Here is a 22,811-nt window from a genome sequence, read left to right as displayed (position 1 = left end):
TATGGGACCACTGTCATATATGAGGTCTGTCGTTGACCGAAACGTCATTACGCAGCGCATGCCTCTTAATACTTACTGAGAACTTGGCAGCTGTACCCGTTTTCTATTGCTGCATGACAAATTACCGCACACTTAGCAGCTTGAAACAATGCTCATTTATTCACTCACAGAGGTTAGGGCTGCACAGCGTGGCTGGATTCTCACTGGGCTGAGCTCAAGCTGCTGGCCGAGGCTGCAGCTCGTATTTGGGGCTCAGAGCCCTCTCCCAGCATCACTGGTCTCTGGCAGAACTCATTTCCGTGCCTTGATGTCCTTGTTATGTTTCCAGCTGTTGGCTGGGAGCTGCTCTCTCTCCTGGAGGCCGTGCGCACGCAGCTCTTGCCATGTGGCCCGAGTGGGCAGTTCACAGCCTGCATGTTTGCTTTTCCTCAGGCCAGCTGCAGCATGTCTCTTTGCCTGCTGTGACCAGCAGAGGAAACACTCTACTTTAAAAGTCTCACGTGATTAGGGGGAGCGCGCTGAGTGTAGCTGCCCTTTCGCCATATAACATAATACAGTTATGAGAGTGATGTCTTACCCCGTCCACGGGGTCTGCCCACACTCCCTCGCTCAAGGGGGAGGGCCGGTGCAGCTCATTTCAGAATCCTCCCTCCCACAGCAGACACTTCCCATGTAAGTTTCATTTACACAAAGTTGAGGCGTTCTCTTTTCCTTAGAGAGGAATATGTGAAATTGTGGCTTTTTCCCTCCCTAGCTGTGTGGCTTTCCCCAGTGTGATAGCCAGCCTTTTTAGATACGCTGTTTTGAGAGAAAGTAAATATTGATTGATTCTGTCCGTAAGTAGAAATGCCAGATTACATATTTCTCGGCCACCAATTACCGCGGGAGAAGGAAGAGTGAGGAGGAGGGAGGGGGCCCGAGAGCGAGTTATAGATCAGGGGGTGGACATCGGAAAGAAAATGCATGTGAGTTTATGTCAGTGTCCCAGCGTACTGCCTGAAGAAACTCATTTGGCACTCCTTTCCTTTGTATTTTGGTTAAAGATTAATTGAATGAATTAGTGTCCTACATTGTGTCAGTTGTCGTTTAGGCTGATAACAAAAGAAGGGACTCCTTTTTCTGCCAAATGTGAAGTTTACTTGTCCTTTTCTCTGCTCAAAAGGAATAGCAGCTGGAAGGAAATCAGCGCTCCCGTCGGTTGCCGTGGCAATTTAGAGCAGGTGATGCGTGCATTTGGCGAGGGCTGTTCAGTTTTCGCTCCCTTTTCTGATAAATACAAGATGAAGTGGATCAATGTAATAAAGTAATCTTAGTACTATAATAGTTAAAGGAAAATATTTTGTGGGTATTTTTGAAATGTGCATTTTTATTATATCCTTATTTGTAGTAATGATTAGAATATTTAAGTTGTGTTTTATGTAGGGCAATAGTTTTTTGTGAAAATGTATAGACTAGTTGGAATTTTGCTTTCTAAATATTTTGTTCCAGTGACTGAGATGATGCATTTCTTATGTTATATGAGAACATGTTCTTAAGTTAGTGCCTTGTGTAAACTTCGGACAGTTAGACTCTCAGTCTACTTTTTGCAGAGCTGCGTGTTACTTCTCACTGTGAATGTGGCTGGGACAGTTGTAAAAGAGACCATGTGTAGGGCCAGCCCAGTGGTGCAGTGGTTAAGTTCATACGTTCTGCTTCTGCGGCCAGGGGTTCACCAGTTTGGATCCCAGGTGTGGACGTGACACTGCTTGGCAAGCCATGCTATGGTAGGAGTCCCATGTATAAAGTAGAGGAAGATGGGCATGGATGTTAGCTCAGGGCCAGTCTTCCTCAGCAAAAAAAAAAAGAGGAGGATTGGCAGCAGATTTTAGCTCAGGGCTAATCTTCCTCAAAAAAAAAAAAAGAGAGACCAGGTGTATAGATCATTCAAATCTAAATGTAGGTGTTTCTCATTTTTCTTGGAAGCATATACTTTATAAAGTTATAAAGTGGACATTAAAAGATATTACACAGTTGTACAGGCTTTTACTTTTTATTTTTATTTTTTTAATTTATTTTATTTTTTTTTTTTAAAGATTTTATTTTTTTCCTTTTTCTCCCCAAAGCCCCCCAGTACATAGTTGTATATTCTTTGTTGTGGGTCCTTCTAGTTGTGGCATGTGGGATGCCGCCTCAGCGTGGTTTGATGAGCAGTGCCATGTCCGTGCCCAGGATTCGAACTGACGAAACACTGGGCCGCCTGCAGCGGAGTGCGCGAACTTAACCACTTGACCATGGGGCCAGCCCCCAGGCTTTTACTTTTTAAAAAGCAGCTTTCTAAGGTGTAATTCGTATACCATACAACTTACACATGTAAAGTTCAGCTCATTGTGTTTTGCTCTGTTCACAGGGTTGTGTGACCAGCACCACAGTAAATATTTTCGTCCCGCCTACAGAAACCCCGTACCTCTAACAATCAATCCCCATTTCCCTCCTCTTTGTCCCCGGCCCCCAGCCCTAAGCAACCACTGATTTACTCTGTCTCTATGAAGGTGCCTATTCTGGACATTTTGATATAAAATGGAATCATACAACGTGTGGTCTTTTGTGACTGACATTTTTTACTCAGCAAAATGTTTTCAAGATTCATCCATGTTGTAGCATGTGTCAGTACTCCATTTGTTTTTGTTGCTGAATAATATTACACTGCAAGGATACAGCTCGTTTTATTTATCCGTTTATCAGTTGATGCACATTTGGGTTGTTTCTGCTTTCTGTCTAGTATGAATAACGCTGCTGTGAACATTTTTGCACAAGATTCCGTGGGGACATATGTTTTCATTTCTCTTGGGTATATCCTTAGGAGTGGAATTGTTGGGTTATGTGGTAACTCTAAATTCAGCCTTTTTAGGAACTGCCAGAAATTCCAGAAGAGCTGTGCCATGTTAGACTTCAACTACAATATATGAGGTTTCCAAGTTTTTCATTCTCAACAATACTCGTTATTGTCTTTCTTCTTATTATTGCCATCCTCTTGGGTGTGAAGTGGTGTCTCATCGTGGTTTTGCTTTCCATTTCCCAAATTACTAATGTTGGTGAGCATCTTTTCATGTGCTTATTGGTCATTTGTATATCTTCTTTGGAGAAATATCTGTTTTAGTCTTTTTCCTATTTTTAAATTGGTTTGTCTTTTTGTTGTTGAGTTATAAGAGTTCTTTTTATTTTCTAGGTACAAGTCCCTTATCAGTTGTATGATTTGCAAATATTTTCTTTCTTTCTGTGGGCTATCTTTACTTTCTTGATGGTGCCTTTGGAGCACAAAAGGTCTTAAGTTTGATCAAGTCCAGTTTATCTTTTTTTTCTTTTATTGCTTATGCGTCTAGTGTCATATCTAAGAAACATTCCCTAACCTAAGGTAATGAAGATTTACTTGTATTTACGTGTAAGTTTTATAGTTTTAGCTCCTTCATTTAGGTCTTTGGTCCATTTTGAATATTTATGTAATGTGCGTGTGATATAGAATTACAACTTCATTTTTTTTGCTCACAGATACCCATTTGTCCCAGTACCACTTGTTGAAAAGACTTCTTTCACCTTTTAATTGTGTTGCACTCTTGTGGAAAATATTTATGGGTTCCCCCCATGGCTTCTTAAGTGCTTCTAGTAATTCTTAAATGAAACAACTTCTTGATGGTTTTCGTTAGGATTGATGAAGGTATTTTCTTTTGATCTGTTGATATATTTCAGGAGTATGTACTTGGTGAGATAACCTGCCGCGTCTTGATCTTTTAAACAATTAAGACTTCACCAGGCTTTGAAGTACTGTGGAAGCCAGCAGGCACCGCTCTGAAGAAGCCAGCCGGAAGGACAGTGTGGCATCCTTCTCTTTCCATGCATCTGCCCCAAGACAGAGTCACTGTGTTTCTCCTCTGGTGGGTGGTGCAAGGGTGGACGCGGTGGAAAAGGATCACTGATTTGGAGCACAGCATTTGGCAGTTACATTGCACTGGGTCTTACGGTGTTGAATTGAGTGATTTGAGAGTCAGTGATAATTGGTGTGAAGAAGGTTACTAGGAACAGCCTTAGAAGAAAGCAATAATCCCTGGTGTGGCCAGGCATCTCTGATTTTGAGGCCAGGCTGCTCCTCTGGTATCAGTGACTCGGCAGGGTCTAGAGTAGTGCTGTCCAGTAGAGAGAAGGGAGCCCCATTTGTGATTTAAAGTGTTGAAGTAGCCACATTTTACAAAGTCAAAAGAATCAGGTGACTTTAATATATTTTGTTATATCCAAAACATTATTATTTTAACATGTAATAAATATAAAATTATTAATAAAATATTTTACATTCTTTGTACTAAATCTTGGAAATCCGTACATATTTTACACTTACAGCACATCTCAGTTTGGACTAGACACATTTCAAGTGCTCACTACCCACACGTGGCCAGCGGCTACGGTACTGGTCAGCGCACTTGTAGATGTTTTGACGTGATGGCCATTTGAAGTTACTCCACTTCCTGTGTGCTCTAGGGTGCCCTGACTCAGCCTTTAACTTGCTGGAGCTGGCTTTGGGGAGCTTCTGCCTGCTGTCCTCTGTGGCCCTCGCTGGAGGGGTGGGAGGGGGCTGCTCACTGAGACCAGAGGGTCTAAGGATTCTGTGAAGCGACGTGGGCAGCTCACCGAATGGGTGAAGAATGACTGAGAGACAAATACTATGATGTGACGGTACCTGAGCCTCTCAAATGAGAGACGACGGGCCTGTGACAATTAGCCTCTCTTCTTGCTTATCACAGATGCAGTCAGCTCCTTGTGTGGAAAAGACCGCTAGTGCAGTGGTGCGCCAGTCGGCATGGTTTTGTCCCCCGGAGACCCCTCAGTGTCTGGACACGTTTTTGACGGTCGCGCCTGGGAGTGAGGGCTGTTACTGATGGGTGGTGGCTGGAGGCCCGGAATGCTGGCAGCATCCTGCGGCGTGCAGACAGCATCCTGCGGCGTGCAGACAGCCCCACAGCAGTGCGTTCTCTGGCCCAAGTGCCAGGCGCGCAGAGTGCAGTCGGGTCCTGCGCGAGGAGAACAGGATCCTCCAGTGCTTCTCTTTTCGTTAATGGTTACATAATTTCTCCAGGGAATATAGTGTGTTTTCTTTTAAATTCAGAGAATCTCCTTGTTTTCTCATGTGAAATTTCTGAGGAGGAAGCAGCCGCTTTCCAGGTCTTCCTGATGGAGCAGTTTGTCAGAGGGTGGGTCTGGCCGCCCTCCCTGCCCGGGCAGTGGGGAGCCGTTGCCCTCCTCTCCTGCGCCCCTTCTCCAGGCGTCTCCTGCTGGGCAGCTCGCCTTCAGTGAGAGCAGGTCTGTTAGAAAGCAATGGCAAGGCTGCCAGGAGGATGACTGCACTTCCAGACGGTCTTGGGTTGGGGTGTGTTCTGGCAGCCCGGTGGGTGCTCGGCCATGACTGTCCCCTTCAGGGCTCCGTCACGAGGAGTGGCTAACTCACGTTGTCACCACCGTGTTCCTAATGTCTGTCACCAGGGAGCTGTAACTTTGAGTCTTCAGAAACTCTAGCAAGTAGAAATCCGTAGCAGGCGTTTCAGCGTGTCAGTGTTCTTTGTTTCCTGCCCGAGGTGGGGCTCCTCGCCGGTGTTTGCCTCTGAGGTTACCCGTGGGTGTGTCCCCCGCGCTTCCTCACGTCGCCTGGGGTTTCTGCTGCCTTCCGCCTCTCCCCACTTCATTGCTTGCGGCAGTCTGTGTTTCTGGTGGCAAACCACATAGATGAGCAGTGGCTGCCTTAGGCCTGAAGGCTGTGGAGTGAAGGCTATTTAGGGCTGTTAGATTTGGCAGGAATTTAGAGGTCCAGCTTGGAAAGGGGCGGTGCTCAGCACAGCTCCTCTGGCCCTGCCTCCTGCTTGCAGCTGCGGGCGAGGTTGCACCCCATGCCGGCTGACCTTCTCAGGGTTCCAGGGCTGGAGAGCGAGCTTCGGCTCTGTGTCCTGGGCTGGACCATTGTGCAAGGAGGAGCAGTGTCTTAAAAGGTGCTTTTAGAACGGGAGCGTGGCTGCTGAGCAGGCCAAACAAGTGGCAGGTGTCCACCACATCAGTGCCTGCGGGATGCCCCTCGCTCCCAGGCTAGAGACCCCCCGGCTTGCCCTACTGAAGCTGCCTCTGGGGACACATCCGGCTGCCCGCCCCTGTCCCGCCGTGTCTGTTCCCTCCCCGCTTTTACCCACAGCTCGGCGGGCTCAGCCCGCACAGGTGTGGCGCCTTATCAGGCGGCTTCCCGCTACGGGAGAGATGTGCAGGTGGATCCGGGTCGAGACTGTAGGTTCATGGTCCCATGGGACATGCTTAGAATCAGCAGTTCATTTACAGCAGATGAAAGCTGGATCTTGTAGAAGGGCGTTATGAGTGCTGTACCTCCCAGCAAGTGTCTGTAATTGTAATATGTCCTTGCGTTATTCTGGATGTCTGAAAGAAGCTTACATCTGTGCACTCTCAAGCGTTTGTTTTGTATGACTGATTGTCCTATCGTTTGTGAAAGAGTATATACTAAACATCATTTAGCCTTTTTGTGACAATTAGAAATGACCATTGCAGGGGCCTGGCCCGGTGGCGCAGCAGTTAAGTGCACAAGTTCTACTTTGACGGCCCAGGGTTCGCCCGCCAGTTTGGATCCTGGGTGCGGACATAGCACCGCTTGTCAAGCCATGCTGTGGCAGGCATCCCACATATAACGTAGAGGAAGATGGGCACAGATGTGAGCTCAGAGCCAATCTTTCTCAGCAAAAAGAGGAGGATTGGCAGCAGTTAGCTCATGGCTAATCTTCCTCAAAAAAAAAAAAAAGAAAGAAATGACCATCACAGACCTTGCATTGATGTATGGGCTGTATTTATATTGGACTGACAATGGGTGTTTTCTTTGTTTAATTTTCAGTTTGGGGTAGTGTTTTTGATAAGGTTGATAGATAACTGAATTCCTCAATGGAATGGCCGTGCTTCACCTAGAATATAGTCAGCATTTATGAGTTATCCAGGAAACCTCACCACATTGCTACTATTTTTATGGGAAAAGGAATTCTGGTTTTAAAATAAGCCCCTTTATAAGTTCAAGGTTACTTTCACCATCTTTTCATAATCTCTGTGGGATGTGTTCTGACTTAGAAGGCTGTACATCTTGGGGGTACTCGTTTGTTTCACTTCCATTTCATAATATTGTCAGGGCTTAACGAAATATTGAAGCTCTGAGCAAAAATGTGCCTGCAAAAATATTCCTTGGCTAATTAGGGTAGGTTTTTCCTCCTGGCCCGTATGTTAAAACTGCACTTGAATTCAGCTAAAATGGATGAAGTGACAGTAGTCAGTGTTTCTTCCTGGTGTGTGCTGAGTTTTATTTTTTCCCATATTAGGAAACTCTCAGGTGTGTCCATATGCAAGATGTACTCCTAAGTAAAAGGGTATTTTCTTCTGCTGTTCCAGGCCGGAGCCTCAGCAGAAAGCTCCCTTGGTTCCTCCGCCGCCGCCTCCACCACCACCCCCGCCTCTGCCAGACCCTGCACCCCCCGAGCCGGAGGAGGAGATCCTGGGCTCCGACGATGAGGAGCAGGAGGACCCCGCCGACTACTGCAAAGGTGACGCACTTGCCTGCCCCACAGGCGGCCCGTGGTTGGCTGGGGGATGGGTGATGGGAGTTAAGGATGCAAACTGCTTGGTCTTTACTAAATTAGCCTCCTGGGGTCAGTATCATTTCAAATGCTTAAAGTATGACATGGAGTGATACCAGAAAATGTAAGCCATATCAGAAGGAGAACTGTAAGAGAGAGAAAAATATATGCATATGTATACACATATTCTCCGTACTTTTAAGAGGATTTAAATCTGCTTGTTGAGGTAAAGATAGTATAAAGCAGGACATTAAAGATGAAAACATGATAAGCCATCTCAGAAGAACATAGGGAGTAGAGGATGCCAGGCTCTTGAGGGGAACCAATTTAGCTGTTGTTCACTGCATTTGACTAAGTTTTCCGGCTGCCAAGAACTAGCAAGGAGCCGCTCCTTTCTCTGAATAGCAGTGAATTACATAGTATTCATTGTCTGTGGAAAGAAAGCCTGCCCGTTTGTTTACAGAGACAGACTTTTTCCTGGCATTGTACTCAACGAAAAAGACCTTCTGTGGGTTCTGCCATTGTGTGGCATAGTGGATTGTGTTTCAGCTATGATTTCACAGAAGACAGAAGTTATTCAAGTGGAGTGTTCTTGTTTTGATGCCTCGTAAAGACCAAGAGCATAGAGTTAAATTCCTAGGAAGCCAGCATGTTGTGTGATGAATGTTGGTCCAGCTCCGTACTCTGTAGACTGGAGTCTGAGAATCCAGGAGGAAGGGAGGTTGCTCTGCCCGTTTGGCTGCCTCTCTGGTACTTAACTTCCTCATTTGGACTTTAATCCCTCTAACAGGAAGTTATCACAGTCTGCAATTCTGAGCTTCTGAACAGTTGATGAGACATGTATTTGTTCTGCTATGAGAGTTTGAGAACTAATCTTCCACACCTTGTTCCATAGGTGTGGGTTTCCACCTATAGAATCAGTGTTTTCCTTAGAAGGAGGAGTGTAGCTCTTTAGCATTTGTATGAGTAGTGTTCAGGACCCCAAAGGTCTGTGCCATCTCATATGGACAAGGAAAAGTTTGGAAAGGTGAAAAGAAGATGTTTTTCATCCTCCCTTTTAATCTGCATTTCTTGGTTCGGAAGTTAAGTTGTTTGAAGAAGAGATGTGGACAGTTGTCTTGTTTTGCTGCTCAGGCCAAGGTGTTTGGTTGGTCTGTGGGAAGTGTTCTCCTGAGCACATGGCCTCCGCCTGCTGCACTGAAAACCCATTTGCCTCACTGGCTCTCCAGCCTGTGGGTCAGGAGGTGGGACCAGTGCTCTCCTCCCTTTACCAGCTCTGCACGTCAGCACAGTGGACACCCCAGACCGAAACATGGGCCACGAAAGAAGGATTCCACAGTCAGGGCTGATTCTAGATAGCGTTCACTGACCTCAAAACATCTTAGAGCATTAAAGTCAGCCTCACTAAGGCATTTTGGAGATGGTGAAGTTCTCTTCTCTCCCTCGGTCTCTCTCCCTCTCATCCCTAACTTTGGTAAGTGACTTATGCCTCTAGTCAGTATGACATGTGACAGATGCCTTACTCTGAATTTTGTAGTATAGACTATAACAGTTTGTTTAAGATAACTGACATGAATGCATTCCAGGAGTGCATGGAATCGACTGGGAAAGTCTAGGATAAGAACTGTGCCTTCCCTTTTTTCCCCCTCTGTGGATGTAGTAGATTACTCTTTCCCCTGGAACTGGTTGAGTTTAAGTACCAACAGGATGTGGTTTTTTTTTTTTTCCCCATTTTTTTTGAGGAAGATTAGCCCTGAGCTAACTTCTGCCAGTCCTCCTCTTTTTGCTGAGGAAGACTGGCCCTGAGCCAACATCCATGCCCATCTTCCTCTACTTTATATGTGGGACACCTACCACAGCATGGCATGCCAAGTGGTGCCGTGTCCACACCCGGGATCCGAACTGGCGAACCCCGGGCAGCCGAAGGGAATGTGTGAACTTAACCGCTGCACCACCGGGCCGGCCCCCAATGGGATGTTTTATCACTCTGAGTACTTCAGCATGCTGTGCCTACGATCCAGTACATTCTCCTGTGTAACCACAGTACAGCCATCAAGATCAGGAAGTTAATGTTCGTGACCGACCAGATCGCGTCCTAACTCCTCATCCTTTACAAGTCTCTCCCCGTTGACAGCCTGTGCAGCCTCGGCCGTGTGAGCAGGAAGGGCGTTGTTGACAGTTCCTCCCCGCCTCGGCGCTCTCTGGGGAGTGGGGTCTCCCTCCTCACAGCCGGCTTCTTCCTGCCCGTCTTGCTTTTCGCTCTCCCACCAAACCCAGGGAGATTGTGGACTTTGGGGTCTCAGAGACCTGGTTCAAACCCTGGCCTCCCAGCTCTGGATCCCTGGACGACGTTCTTTGCCTCTAGGCTTTGCTTTCCTCGTCTCTCTCTATAGTATGATATATAATAACATCTGACACCTACAGTTTTGTGAGGGATAAAATGAGACAAATGGATGAAGTGTGCGGTGTGGTCCCCGAAACATAGAAGATTCTTAAGAAATAGGAATTTTGTTTCCTTCTGTCTGTGTTCCAGCCTTCTCCCAGGTGTTTCCCTCTGTGCTCTATGCTGCACCTGTGCTTGCTGGTCCTCCTAGTGGTCTGACCGCCTCACCGGGGGGCTTGTTTTCCCTGGCCTCTGGAGAGAGCAGTCAGTGTTGCATCCTTCTCTTCCTGTCTTATCTCGATGTCACGTCTGGTCGCTTGTCTGGGGCAGGAACTGTGGCAACTGGCCTTGCAGTTTATAGAGACTCCTGCATCCAAGCCCAGGGGATAACAGGGTCAGGCACGGGGCAGCCGTAGACAAACACTGCCGGGAGGCTCTTGTGCAATGTGTGCTCGCGCGGGAGCTTGAGCCCGAGGCCTCCTGGGGGAGACTTCAGTGTGCTGTGGGTTTGTGGGGTGTGACCTTTGTACCACCTGTGTCAGAGTCGCCAGGGGTGCCTGGCAAACATTCCTGGGCTGCACCGTCCATCCTGAGCTGGAAGCCCTGGAAGCAGACCGGGACTCAGAATATCTAACAAGTTCACCAGGTGATGTTTCTGCACGTGGAAGCTGAAGTTGCTCGTCCAAGGCGTGCGTCATCCCCCTAAACTTCAAAGCTGTGACCAGGGAGGCGACCCTTCTCTTCACTTCACGCTGTGCCACTGTTTGCTGTGTGAGGGAATTACTGCTTTGAAGAGCTGTAGGTTCCAGGATTTTTCCAGAACCCTCACTGTGTGTTAACTGCAAGGACCAGTAAACGGTGGCAGGAGGAACATTGCTTTGTCACGTCGTGCCGCCTGCACTGACTGACTCCCCATAGACCCAGTTTTGTGGCTCTCTGAAATCATTCTTAGATAAGTTGGCGCCTTGTACAGTTTCATCACTTGTGTTATTTCTGGAAACATCGATTTCAACACAGTTGTGGTCTTAACTTGGTATGAAAGAGTGTGTTGTTTCCTCAAAAAGGCCTTCTTTGAACCCCTAATCGTGTCTTACTTAGGCCCCTCCCTCTGTTGCCTTACAATAGTGTCCAGCGCAGCCCCCGCGCCCTCGCACTCGTCATGGTGTGTAATTACACATTTGTGCTTGTGCTCGTTCATGCCCTCCTCCTCCCAGCCTGAGAGTCCCTGTGGTCCAGGGCTGTGCATTCTGTTAATAACCCCGCTGCGTTTGCACTGCCCGTGCTGCAGTGCGATGGGTGCTTTTGGTTGGATGAAGGAGTTGCCCCCAGCGTTAAGCTACAGCTAAGGGATAGACAGCGCCGATGTTACCTGTGTGTCTGAGAGGGCTTGTCGGGGTGAGGAGGTTGACATTCCATGAAGGACACACAAATCAGAATACAGGTCCTTTGTTTCTGCCTTAAATCTTCTTAAAATTGTTCATTATTCTCCAGAGTTCCTATGTATTAAGCATGTTTGAGGGGCATACAGTTTGTTTCTTTAGAAACTTGGGGATATCTTCTTCAAAACATAGGGTAAGCAGTATAAATATTCACACACTTGAAAAATGTCAGATGACCTTCTTATACACAGATTGCCTTTCCATCTATGAGAAGTTTGGACTGGCTGAATTTTAGTAAGTTTCAGAATTTAATGGTCGTGGTGATAAGGTCTCCCTGGCCTTGTCTCTCTCCACAGTCTGACTTATGAGTATTTCATAGCTTCAGTTTTTTTAAAAGAAAGAAAGCAATACGTCTTACACAAGGTTGCCTTAGAAACAGTGTCATGCAGCTCAAATGTTTTATAGAAATGTAAGTTTTAGTTTTTGTTCTTTTTGATATGAAAGAGATGACCTTTATTCGTTCACAATTCTTTTCCTTAGATCCACTAATGCTGGACACGTACTTAATTCACCACGGTTGCTTGTGTTTTTAAAATTAGTTGGTTTAATTGGCTTACTTGAAGCCTGAACAAGAGACTGCTTATCTGTGTGGACAAGGTAATAGGTGCTCTTGAATTTATTACATTTCTTCCATGGAGGCTGAGGAGGTTCTAGCACCTGATGGACCTGTTGGAGCTGAGAATTGCTGCTGACGAGGGTATTGATCACTCAGCTCTAGTTAGCGTGACAATTGAATTCTTTGAGGCTTTGCTCTGTGTAGTGTTGTTGTACACAGGGAATATGAAAGTCAGCGAGAAACAGCCCCCCCTCTCGGCGTTCCTGGCCTCCTGACGTGGGCACGTCGGTCCCAGTGCTGGAGCCTTGGCCTGTCTTCCTTCCTTGCTCCATCCCAGCACCCAGGCAGGGCAGTCTGTGGCCTGCTGAATGTTGGCTGAATGAACAGACTAGATTAAGAAACTACTCAAGGACGTTTTTCACCTTTATTGTGTGGTTAACTGTAAGAGGGGAAAAAGGAAGATTTGTGAGGGCTTAAAAGGAGTGAGATTGTGGGGCTGGCCCCGTGGCCGAGTGGTTAGGTTCCTGCGCTTCGCTGCAGGCAGCCCACTGTTTCGTTGGTTTGAATCCTGGGCGCAGACATGGCACTGCTCATTGGGCCGTGCTGAGGTGGCGTCCCACATGCCACAACTGGAGGGACCCACAGCAAAGAATATGCAGCTATGTACCGGGGGGCTTTGGGGAGAAAAAGGAAAAAAATTTAAAAAATCTTTAAAAAAAAAAAAGCAGTGAGATTGTATGAGAATGTACAGGAGGCCTGGACAGCTACAAGGGGCTGGACTTTGTTGCTGAGGGTGGCGCTTTTCTGCTCAGGCCTGGAGGCTGGAAGGGGTCTCTGAAAAGCCCTCTAGGTGCCGTTGTGTTCCTGACAAATGGGCGAGCTGCAAGCCGTCGGTGGAAGAGTGGGTTGAAGGATAGCTTGGGAGCATCATTGTAGATGACAAATGTGAGGATGAGAAATTTGTACATGAAGTAAGTTAAAACATCACTTAGTAGTATATATCAAAAAAAGTGAACTTGAAGGAAAACAGCATAATTTGTGTGTGTGTGTGTAGATTTCTTTGGATTTTCTGCATACACAATTATTTATCATTTAACTGCAGATAATTTTCTTTTTCCTTAACATTCTTTATGCATTTCATTTTTCTTGCTTCATTGCTCCGTGCACGAGATTGAATAGAAATGGTAAGAGTGCACATCCTTGTCTTGTTTCTGATCTTACAGTAAATGTGTAGATTTTTTTTAAGGTATCTCTTGATGGATCATAGATTTAAATGTAAACGAAAAGTATAAAACTTACAAAAAGAAAAAAGTAGGAGAATGTTTTCACAACCTTGGAGTAGGGAAAGACTTTTTAGAGTATACAAGAAGTGTTAACTATAAAATAAAATTAATAAATTGGATTTTGTCAAAATTAAAAACCTGTGCTGATTAAAAGACGGTTTTAAAAATGAAAAGACTAGCTTCAGACTAGGAGAAAATATTTGCAGTACATAAAGCTGAGTGAGAACATCAGGAAACTTTGTGAGGTTTTGGAGAAGTGTTTTGTATTGATTCAGGCGTGTACGTTTCTCAAATTTCAGGGAATTGTGTACATAGATGTTTGGCTTCATTGTACATAAATTTTGCCTCCATTTAAAAAATGTTGCAGTTATATCTGGATTGTAGAATTTCTATTTTTGTGGGGGTTTTTTTTCCTTACCTCTCAGTCTTGTTTTTCTTTGTTTTCTATATAGGACATATTTTTTTTGTAAATAGAAAAAAAGAAATGTTTAAGGGAAAAACTCAGCAGTGAGGAGCCATTGTAGATTTTGAACAAGGAAGTGCTGTATCTGAGAAAGATTAGTTTGTGAATCTTGAACCATTGGAGGCATCTCGGAGGTAGCATCTTTATCATTGGACAGATGACTGGGCAATGATAAAAAATTCCAAGTCGTGAACCCTGGGGTAACTGGAAGAAGAGTAGTGCTTTTTTTTTAGGGGACTCTGGACTTTGAAACTGCTTGTCATTTCTTCTTTGTTTTAGATACTGTTTGACTGTTAAAGCTCAAAGCCACATGTGCAGCCTGCCTCTAACAAGTGAACAGAATTTATGTGTGGCATTCTGTGTCCTGACTTCACCGTGACATTATTCTGTTTTATTTTTTCTGGGCTATTTTTTCTTTGCCCCAATTTCCTTCTAATTTTACATCTTGTATTGTGGTTTTATAAATTGTATCGATTCCTCGTTGGAAAGAAGTGGCTTTGACACTATCGACAGGAACAGTGAAATCACAGTTGGTCTGGGGAAATTTTGATGCTTGACTTCACTCATTTGAGTTTAAAGAAACGGGTGAAGATATTAAAAAGGCAGCCAGAAGTATGAATCTGGGGCTCAGAAGAGAGGGCAAGCAAATGGTGTAGTACAGAATTTAACGTTTCCAAAGAGAGTTCTGGCCTTTGCCCTGAGCTCCGGGGTGGTCATTTCTAAGCCCTTGGAATGTCCTGCCGGATAAGTCTCTTTGTTTACCTGGGGACCTTGGGCCACACGAGATAGTTTAAGAGTGTGATTTGTGGTAGGGACTTTTGGAGGATGTGGAGATGGAGGTCAGCCATGTTGCCTGTCAACCATGTTTACATAATGGAGCCCTAATAAAAACTCTGGACTCTAAGGCTCGGGGGAGCTTCTCTGGTTGGCAGTAGTCTCTGTGCATTGTCACGTGTCATTACCCAGAGAGAGTGACACTGTCCCTAACTCCTCTGGGAGAGGACAGCTGGATGCTCTGTATTGGAGACCTTCCTGGATTCTGCCCCATGCGTCTCTCCCCTTGACTGATTTTAACCTGTAGCCCTGACGCTGTAATGAACTGTAACCGTGAGTGCAGCAGCCTTCAGTGAGTTCTGTGAGTTCTCCTCCAAAATTGTTAATTCTTGAAACTGGGCATGGTGTTCGGAACCTCCAAACTTGCAGTTGGTGTCAGCAGCGAGGGTGATCTTTGGGCCTCCTCAACTCTGCAGTTCCATCAGGGCTGGGGGGTCAGGGGTGGGGGTCTTGTGGACTGTTCCCAAACCTTACACAAGTATTTGATAGGAAAACATCGCATAAGGGCTGTTAAGTGAATAAAAAAGATGCAGAGAGGCTGTTCAGGAACAAGTGTTTGAGAAATTGAATGGAATACAAGAGGCGAGAGAACAAGTTGAGAGAAGCGGATGCGGCAGTCTGGGAGGTAGGAGAGCACCGAAGATGCGTGTTCAACTTGCCGGGGAGCAGACTGAGGAACTGAGAAGACGGCAGCTCTGTGATTCTGAATGAAAGATTCCTTAACATATTCCATTGTGTAGCCTAAATTTTCCATTTGTTGGATGTGGATGGGGTCTGTCTTACAATCATCCTAAATGTCACTGGTGCTGTCCTCACCTGTCAGCCTCCTGCATAGTCTGCCCTTTTGGATCTGGACGTCCTCAGAGGAGGGCGCCGCAGGATCTGGGCCAGAATCGCCATGTGATGTCTGTCATGATCTTCCGTCTAGCCCCTCACTCCTGTGGATGCTGCCAGTGCCCACAGTGAGAATGCTCTTGTCCAGGCCGCTGGGGCTGTCCTGTTGTCAGTGCCAGAGCAGGATTGTGGCATAGGAGTAGTGAGAGACAGCAGCCCAAATGCCTCCTGGGTCTCCACTTTGTCCCCTGGCGTCTGCGCAGCACTGCCTGCACCATTGCACTGAGCAGTGCGCCCTTCACGGAAACGGTCCTCCACCCATCCCACAGCCCTTCTCTCCACGGCCTGCACCGTGGGTCCCTGGAGTCTGGTTTTAGAGTCCACAGTCAGTGTGATGGCTTGCTTTCACTCCTCTGTCCCATCCTCTCCTCATCCCCCTTTATAGGCTCACTGGAGCGTGAAATTCCTTCCCTTCCTTCTCTCTGCCCCAAACTGAAACATTCTTGCAAACTATTTCTTGCACGCTGGCTCCTTGGGACCGTCCACCAGCTCCCTTGGCAGGCCCAGGTGAGTTTGATTCTGATTTGGGATCTAAGGTAGGATTCGAAAAGCATTCACAAACAGAACTTGGTAATGGGACAAGTTTTGGAGTACTTTATTTTCTCTTTTTTTAAAGTTTCTCTTTACTGAGCTATGATTGACATGTGACGTTGTGTAAATTTAAGGTGTACGTTGTGTAAGTTAGGGTGCTGATTTGATACATTTACACGTCGTGGTATGGTTACCCCTGAGCCTCAGCTGACATCTCCATCATGTCACGTAGTTGTCATCTCTTCTTTGTGCTGGGAACAGGTAAGCAACTTTGGAGTTTACAGTACAGTGTTGTCTGTATTTTCTCTTTTACTTCCCGCTTGAGGCTAGTGTTAAAAAAGACTGTGTTCTTAGAGGTCCCTATCTAGATTTCTCTCCTTCATATCCCTGATATTCTGGACTGGGTAGAATCATGATGAATTTTGTATCTCTCTATATTGGATCCTGTTTCATCCTGAAATTGAAAAGATTGGAATGAAATAAGTTTCCGATTTTATTGGAGGTTTTTTGGTTTCTATTTTATGTTGACTATGAAGGAGTAATTGGAAACTTGCTATTTTTTTCCTCATACAGTTTTTTAATTGATAACATAAAATTCACCCATTTAAAGGGTACAATTCAGTGGTTTTCAGTATCTTCACAGAATTGTGCAACTATTCCCGCTGTCTAATTCCAGAGCATTTTCATCACCCCGAGAAAGAAGCACATGTTCATTAGCAGTCAGTCCCTATCCCTGCTCCTCCCTGTCCCTGGCAACTGCAAATCTCCTTTCTGTCTCTATGCATTTGCTTATTCTGGACGTTTCATATAAATAGAACCGTACCATATGTAGCCTTTTGTGGCTGGCTTCTTTTACTTGGCATATTTTTCGGTTTTGTCCATGTTGTAGCATGCCTCAGTACTTTTACCTTTTATGCTGAGTGGTATTCTCTGTCCGAGATCTATCACATTTTGTTTAGCCAGTCATCAGTTGATGTGCATTTGGGTTGTTTCCACTTTTTGGCTATTATATGCGGCTATCAACATTTGTATTTGAGTTTCAGGGCGGGGGGGTTGTTTGTTTTGTGAGGAAGATTGCCCCTGAGCTAACATCTGTTGCCGATCTTCCTCTTTTTGCTTGAGGAAGATTGTCACTGAGCTAACATCTGTGCCATCTTCCTCTATTTTTTATGTGGGACACTGCCACAGCATGGCTTGATGAGCAGTGCCAGGTCCGTACCCGGGATACCAACCTGTGAACACCAGGCCACTGAAGCAGAGTGCACAAACTTAACTACTGCGCTACCGGGCCAGCCCCTGTATGTGGGTTTTTGAGTGGGCATATGTTTTCATTTTTCTCGGGTATATACCTAGGAATGGAATTATTAGGTTGTATTGTAACTCCATGTTTAACATGGGGAATTGCCAGAATGTTTTTCCAAAGCAGCTACATCACTTTATATTCCCACCAGCAATATATGAGGATTACGATTTTTCCACATCCTTGCCAACACTTACTCTCTTTTTTATTTTGATCATCCCAGTGGGTTTGAAGTGGTCTGTCATTGTGGCTTTAATTTCCCAAATGACTGTTGATCACTTTTCACATGCTTATTGGTATTTACATATCTTCCTTGGAGTGATGTGTGCCCTTATTGCTGAGGCTGTGGTCCACGGTAACAGGTGTCCTTCTGTTTATGGGGACCCCTGAGACTTTCCTCCACTCTCAGTACCTGGGAAAGCTGCGCTTCTGCCCTCTCCTAAGCTGTGAGGAGCCTTTCAACTCAGCGACTGTGGCGGTGCCCCCAGTTTCTTGCTGGATTTTGATGTTAGGAGGTGCTGTGTGAATTGAGGTTCACACCCTCGCTTGTAAGTGACCTTACAGATGTATTCCTGTAGCTCTTTATTTAAACTTATATTGCAGAATATATGTTTACTTCTTATTTGCTAGTTTAAAAAGTTATGATAAAAATGATATAAGGTAATGTTAAAAACAAACAGAAGAGAGAACAAAAAATTGAAATTCTCACTTTTTACTTCTATTCCACAGTCCTCTTTCCCGAGGTGAATTAAAGGGGTTAAAAGTGTCATAGATAGCCACCCAGCTATATGCACATCCGTATGTGCGCAATGCCCTAAATGTGATCGACCTGTGTGAGCTCTTCCATATTATGCTCTTTTCTTTCAGTAATATTTATGGATATATTTCCATGAACCTAAATACAGTTCTGCGTCTTTGTTTTCTGTGTAATATTCTATTCCATGTGTTTACTTTAATTAGCTTTGTATTGATTAGACAGGTTTGGGTTCTCAGTTTTCACTCTTAGGAGCAATGTTACTGGGAGCTCCTTGTATGTTCATCGTACAGTTTGTCCTGAGCGTGATGTGAAGGTTGGATTAGTTAGTTTGAAGCACTGCACATGTGCATTTTAAAACATGTTGCCAATTGCCCTCAAGAAAGATTATACTGATTTAGACACTTACCAGACATACATGAGTGTGGTGCCATGTAGTCCTGCTTACCGTGTCTTCACGTGGTATCACCAGTAATCTCTTTGTTTTAATTTTACTCATTTGGTTATTAGTACAACTAGCTGTTTGTTTGTTTTTTGGTGTTTTTTTTAAGATTTTATTTTTTTCCTTTTTCTCCCCAAAGCCCCCCCAGTACATAGTTGTATATTCTTTGTTGTGGGTCCTTTTAGTTGTGGTATGTGGGACGCTGCCTCAGCATGGTTTGATGAGCAGTGTCTGTGCCATGTCCATGTCCACGCCCAGGATTCGAACCAACGAAACACTGGGCCACCTGCAGCGGAGCACGCGAACTTAACCACTCGGCCATGGGGCCAGCCCCTGTTTGGTTTTTTAAAATTAATTGTGTTCTTCATTTTTTTTTAACCACTGGGTTGTTTTTTAAATTTTTGCTGAGGAAGATTGGCCCAGGGCTAACATCTGTTGCCAATCTTCCTCTTTTTTTGCTTGAGGAAGATTAGCCCTGAACTAACATCTGTGCCGGTCTTCCTCTATTTTGTATGTAGGTCACCACCACAGTGTGGCCCCCAGTGAGTGGTGTAGGTCCATCCCCAGGATCTGAACCTGTGAACCCAGGCTACCGAAGGGGAGTGTGTGGAATTTTAGCCACTTCGCCACAGGGCTGGGCCTGACCACTGGGTTTTTAAAACTTACTTTTATTCTTTTTGTGTCATATGATGTTGTATTTGATTTTTTAAAAAAAGTTTTGTTTCTGTGCTAATTTCTTCATCATATCTTGGTTATACTTTATTCTCCTTTGTCCTTTATATGCTAATTAAAATCATTTTACTTACCTTTACCTTTTACTGATCCTGATAGTAGCCTACTCAGCTCTGTTTTCCAGACCACCTGTATTCACTGTGAGCCTTTAAAACCTGAATATCTCGTCAGACTCCCAGACCAAAACTCTTCCCTAGGAACTCATGATTTTCCTATGTTAGTAACACACGGAGATGCTGCTGTTCTCTCCAAGATTGTTTGGTCTGAGGCATAAAAGGAGAGTTTTCAGGAAGGAAGGGTTTGATAAAAGCAGTATTCACTTAAGCCAGAGTTTGAGAAGGATGAAAGCTAAGGAAGGGCCAGTGCGTGGGGAGGGTCCCCAGTGACCCATCAACCAGGGCCAGCATGGGACATGCAGATGTCAGGGTGTCCTGGAGAGAGCGTGAGAGGTTCTTTAGTGACATGAGAGAAGCTTGCAGCTTGTGGGGAGTGGGGTCAGATATGGACAAGGAAAGTCAATTTTATGACAGGGTGGCCTGAGCATATTTCCAGGAAGAAGAGAAGAATCTGAGGAGAGGTTGAAGGACAGCGGGAAAGGAGTGAATGAGCGATTTCTGGAGATAGTAGGCTAGTCTTGGAAAGACTGAGGGCACGTCTTTCTTGCGGGACAGTGAAGGTTTTGCATGGCTGTTGTGGCGAGCAGAGTAAGGACTGTTCTGGTTGTTACTGTTGCATAATGAATTATCTCCAAACTTAGCAGCCTTAAGCCAGCCTTTTATTTTGCTTATGATTTTGTGGATCAGGAATTTAGAGAGGGCAAAGTTGGGGTGGTTTGCCTTTGCTTCATGATATCTGGGGCCTCAGTTGAGACACCTCTTAGGCGTATAGTGACTTCACGGCTGTGGACTAGAGTTCTCTGAAAGCTCACTTGCTCGCATGTCTACCCCTGGGCTGGAAGGGTTGGCAGACGAGGCCTGCCAGCTGGAGTGCTTCCATGTGGCTTGGCTTCCTCACAGCATGGTGGCCTCAGAGTACTCAGACTTCTTGCCTGATGACTCAGAGTTGACTCAGAGTTCCAGAATCGAATGTCCACCTTACAAAATGGAAGCTGCGTTGCCTTTTACCGCCTCGCCTCAGAGACGACACAGTCACTTCCGCTACATTCCATTGGTTAGAAACACATCAGAAGCCCGTCAGATCCCCAAGGAGAGGTAGAGTCCATTCTTGATGGTAGAACTGGAGGATTCTAGAAGAGCAGGTGTTGTGGGAGCTGCTGTTGCAGCCTTCTTTAGAGAACACAGTCTGTCAGAATAATGTGGCAAGCAATTAATAAAAGGACGTTGCAGACTCCCAAGTATGTTTAGTTATATTTATTTTTTGGTATAATCATTTAGCCGCTTTTCCTAAGATATAAATTCATCTGGTGCTCTTTTCGTCTGGCTTGGATTATCAGCCTCAGTCCTAAAGTCCACTGACTGTGTGTAAATTGCTGTGTTGGGTACCAAACAGAGGAGGGTGCACGAGTCAGTGCATGAGTTAGACTTTCTGATGGTGATTAAACTGGAAAGCATTCATTACTCTTGAATTGTACACCTGGGTGGGGCCTTAGAATGAGGCTCAAAAGTCAGTTCTGTTTCCCTAGGTGTATATTAAAGATGTTTTGCTTACTGCGTTTGTAGTCTCTTGTCTCTAACGCCTATGTTCTTTTCCCATTTTGTTGAGTTTCTTTAGAGTCATTGAGAATTTGGATCACTCACCGTGTTTTGTTCCTCATTTTTTACACAAGGTGTGATGTACACCTGGGAGCCTGCCCGTGGTGGTGTGGTTGAGTCAGACCTCGCTCTGCCGGGATGCAGCCAAAGAGCCTCATGATCGGTCGGAGCCAAAAATAACAATGGATCTTAATCTTTCAGTTATATTTTGATGTCTCACTGTGTATAATTATGGCCTTTGGTCTTAAATAGCCAGGAAACTGCTTTCAGAGTTTGTTTTAAAAGTTTTTTAGTTACTAAAAGAGTGTTTTTTTAGTTGTCAAAGATATCTCAATATTTCTCGAGTCTTCTGATTTCTCAACTCTGCTTTTACCCAACCAAGACTTTCTCATTCCAAGATCAGTTGTTTCCCCAGTTTGTAATTCAGTATATTGTACCTTTAGTTATCCAGAACATAATTAAGAACTGAGGACTGAGCCCCAAGTCTCTGAGTACACGTGAACGATGGCCAAGTTGCTGCACCAAAGCCCGTGTTTACCATGCAGAGAACCCCCTCTTAGAACCCACGGGACCGGCTGCTAAAGCTGATTCTTTAAAAAGAGAAACAGAATTGAGGCCAGCCCTTAGATGCATCTATCAAAGATACACAGAAGAGGGGCCGGCCCCGTGGCCGAGTGGTTAAGTTCGCATGCTCCACTTCAGTGGCCCAGGGTTTTGCTGGTTTGGATCCTGGGCACAGACATGGCACCTCTCATCAGGCCATGCTGAGGTGGCGTCCACATGCCACAACTAGAAGGACCCACAACTAAAATATATACAACTATGTACCGGGGGGATTTGGGGAGAAAAAGCAGAAAAAGAAGATTGGCAACAGTTGTTAGCTCAGGTGCCAATCTTTAAAAAAAAAAAAAAAAGACACTCAGAAGAGACAAATGGCTGTGTCTGGCACTATGTATTTAAGAAACAATAGAAAGTGTTGGTAATAGATCCAAAATGTGTTCGTTAACTCTTTAGTTGTGAATGCTGAGCTTTGTAGGGCATTTGTATGGTCAAAATACTTTCAGTGAAATTGAACACTGAGTTGTATGTGTATGTGTGGGAAAGAAAGCTTGTGACCCAAATTACAGTAAATCTCTAAACTGGGTCTCTTGGAAACAGCCATTAGCCGTTTATGATCTGATGTTAACTTTTATGCATTTTAAGGACTCCTACCCTACCCCCCAAGGTGCTTTTAAAATGCTGTGTTCTGACGTATTCTCACTGGACTGAGAAACGACCCAGGAGTGTTCTAGACTGTAGAACGTGGAGATGAGAGTTTCGAAGTCGGGCTTGCCCCAGGGTGTGACTTGCATGTCCACTGTGGGCTCTGCCATAAAAGTGGAAGTGTCACCATCAGTATATTTTAGAAGAGTTTTGCTGTAGCTACAAAATTATAGCACTAAAATAACAAGAAATTTAGATTATTGATCATAAAAGCAAAAGAAATCCTTATTTGTATTTGATTTTTGTCCAGAATCGGATTGCAACTTTGTGAACCTATGGAGCTATTAGTGTAGTTTAACCTCTTAAATGTATGTGGATTCCGTGATTGCTGCATTTAGGATCTTATAAATATGATCTCAGCTCGATAGCCTTCCTACCGGTCTGCCTTTAGTACTAAACATTTTCATTTTGCACTGTAACAAAAATAGGATTTTCTCACTATACATTTCTCTTAGCAGTGTTTCTATATGATATTACTTGGGTTACATTTAGATTATTAGTTCACTTTTTTCCCATCTGAGCGTAAGAGAAATAGGGAAATCTTCTAAGGATATACTGTGTTGTTAAATTTTTTTCACAGTTAACCAAGAAAGT

General features: G+C 44.9%; 1 protein-coding gene across 8 annotated transcripts in view; it reads left to right on the top strand.

The window, feature by feature from the left end:
- Nucleotides 1-22,811, top strand: part of SRPK2 (SRSF protein kinase 2) — a 133,097-nt gene that overhangs the window by 54,269 nt on the left and 56,017 nt on the right. For 4 of the 8 annotated variants that reach the window (XM_046669658.1, XM_046669656.1, XM_046669657.1 and 1 more), the window contains one exon: nucleotides 7,447-7,598. In XM_046669658.1, the coding sequence (XP_046525614.1) occupies nucleotides 7,447-7,598 (152 nt within the window). Of the gene's footprint in view, nucleotides 1-3,784; nucleotides 3,909-7,446; nucleotides 7,599-22,811 lie in introns of those variants that run through there. The other 4 variants (XM_046669661.1, XM_046669660.1, XM_046669662.1 and 1 more) reach the window with 2 other exon arrangements.

Source organism: Equus quagga, chromosome 8 (assembly GCF_021613505.1).
Source record: "Equus quagga isolate Etosha38 chromosome 8, UCLA_HA_Equagga_1.0, whole genome shotgun sequence".
NCBI classification, from domain to species: domain Eukaryota; kingdom Metazoa; phylum Chordata; class Mammalia; order Perissodactyla; family Equidae; genus Equus; species Equus quagga.
Note: the sequence above shows the minus strand (reverse complement) of the source record. Positions and strands in the feature narration are given on the sequence as shown.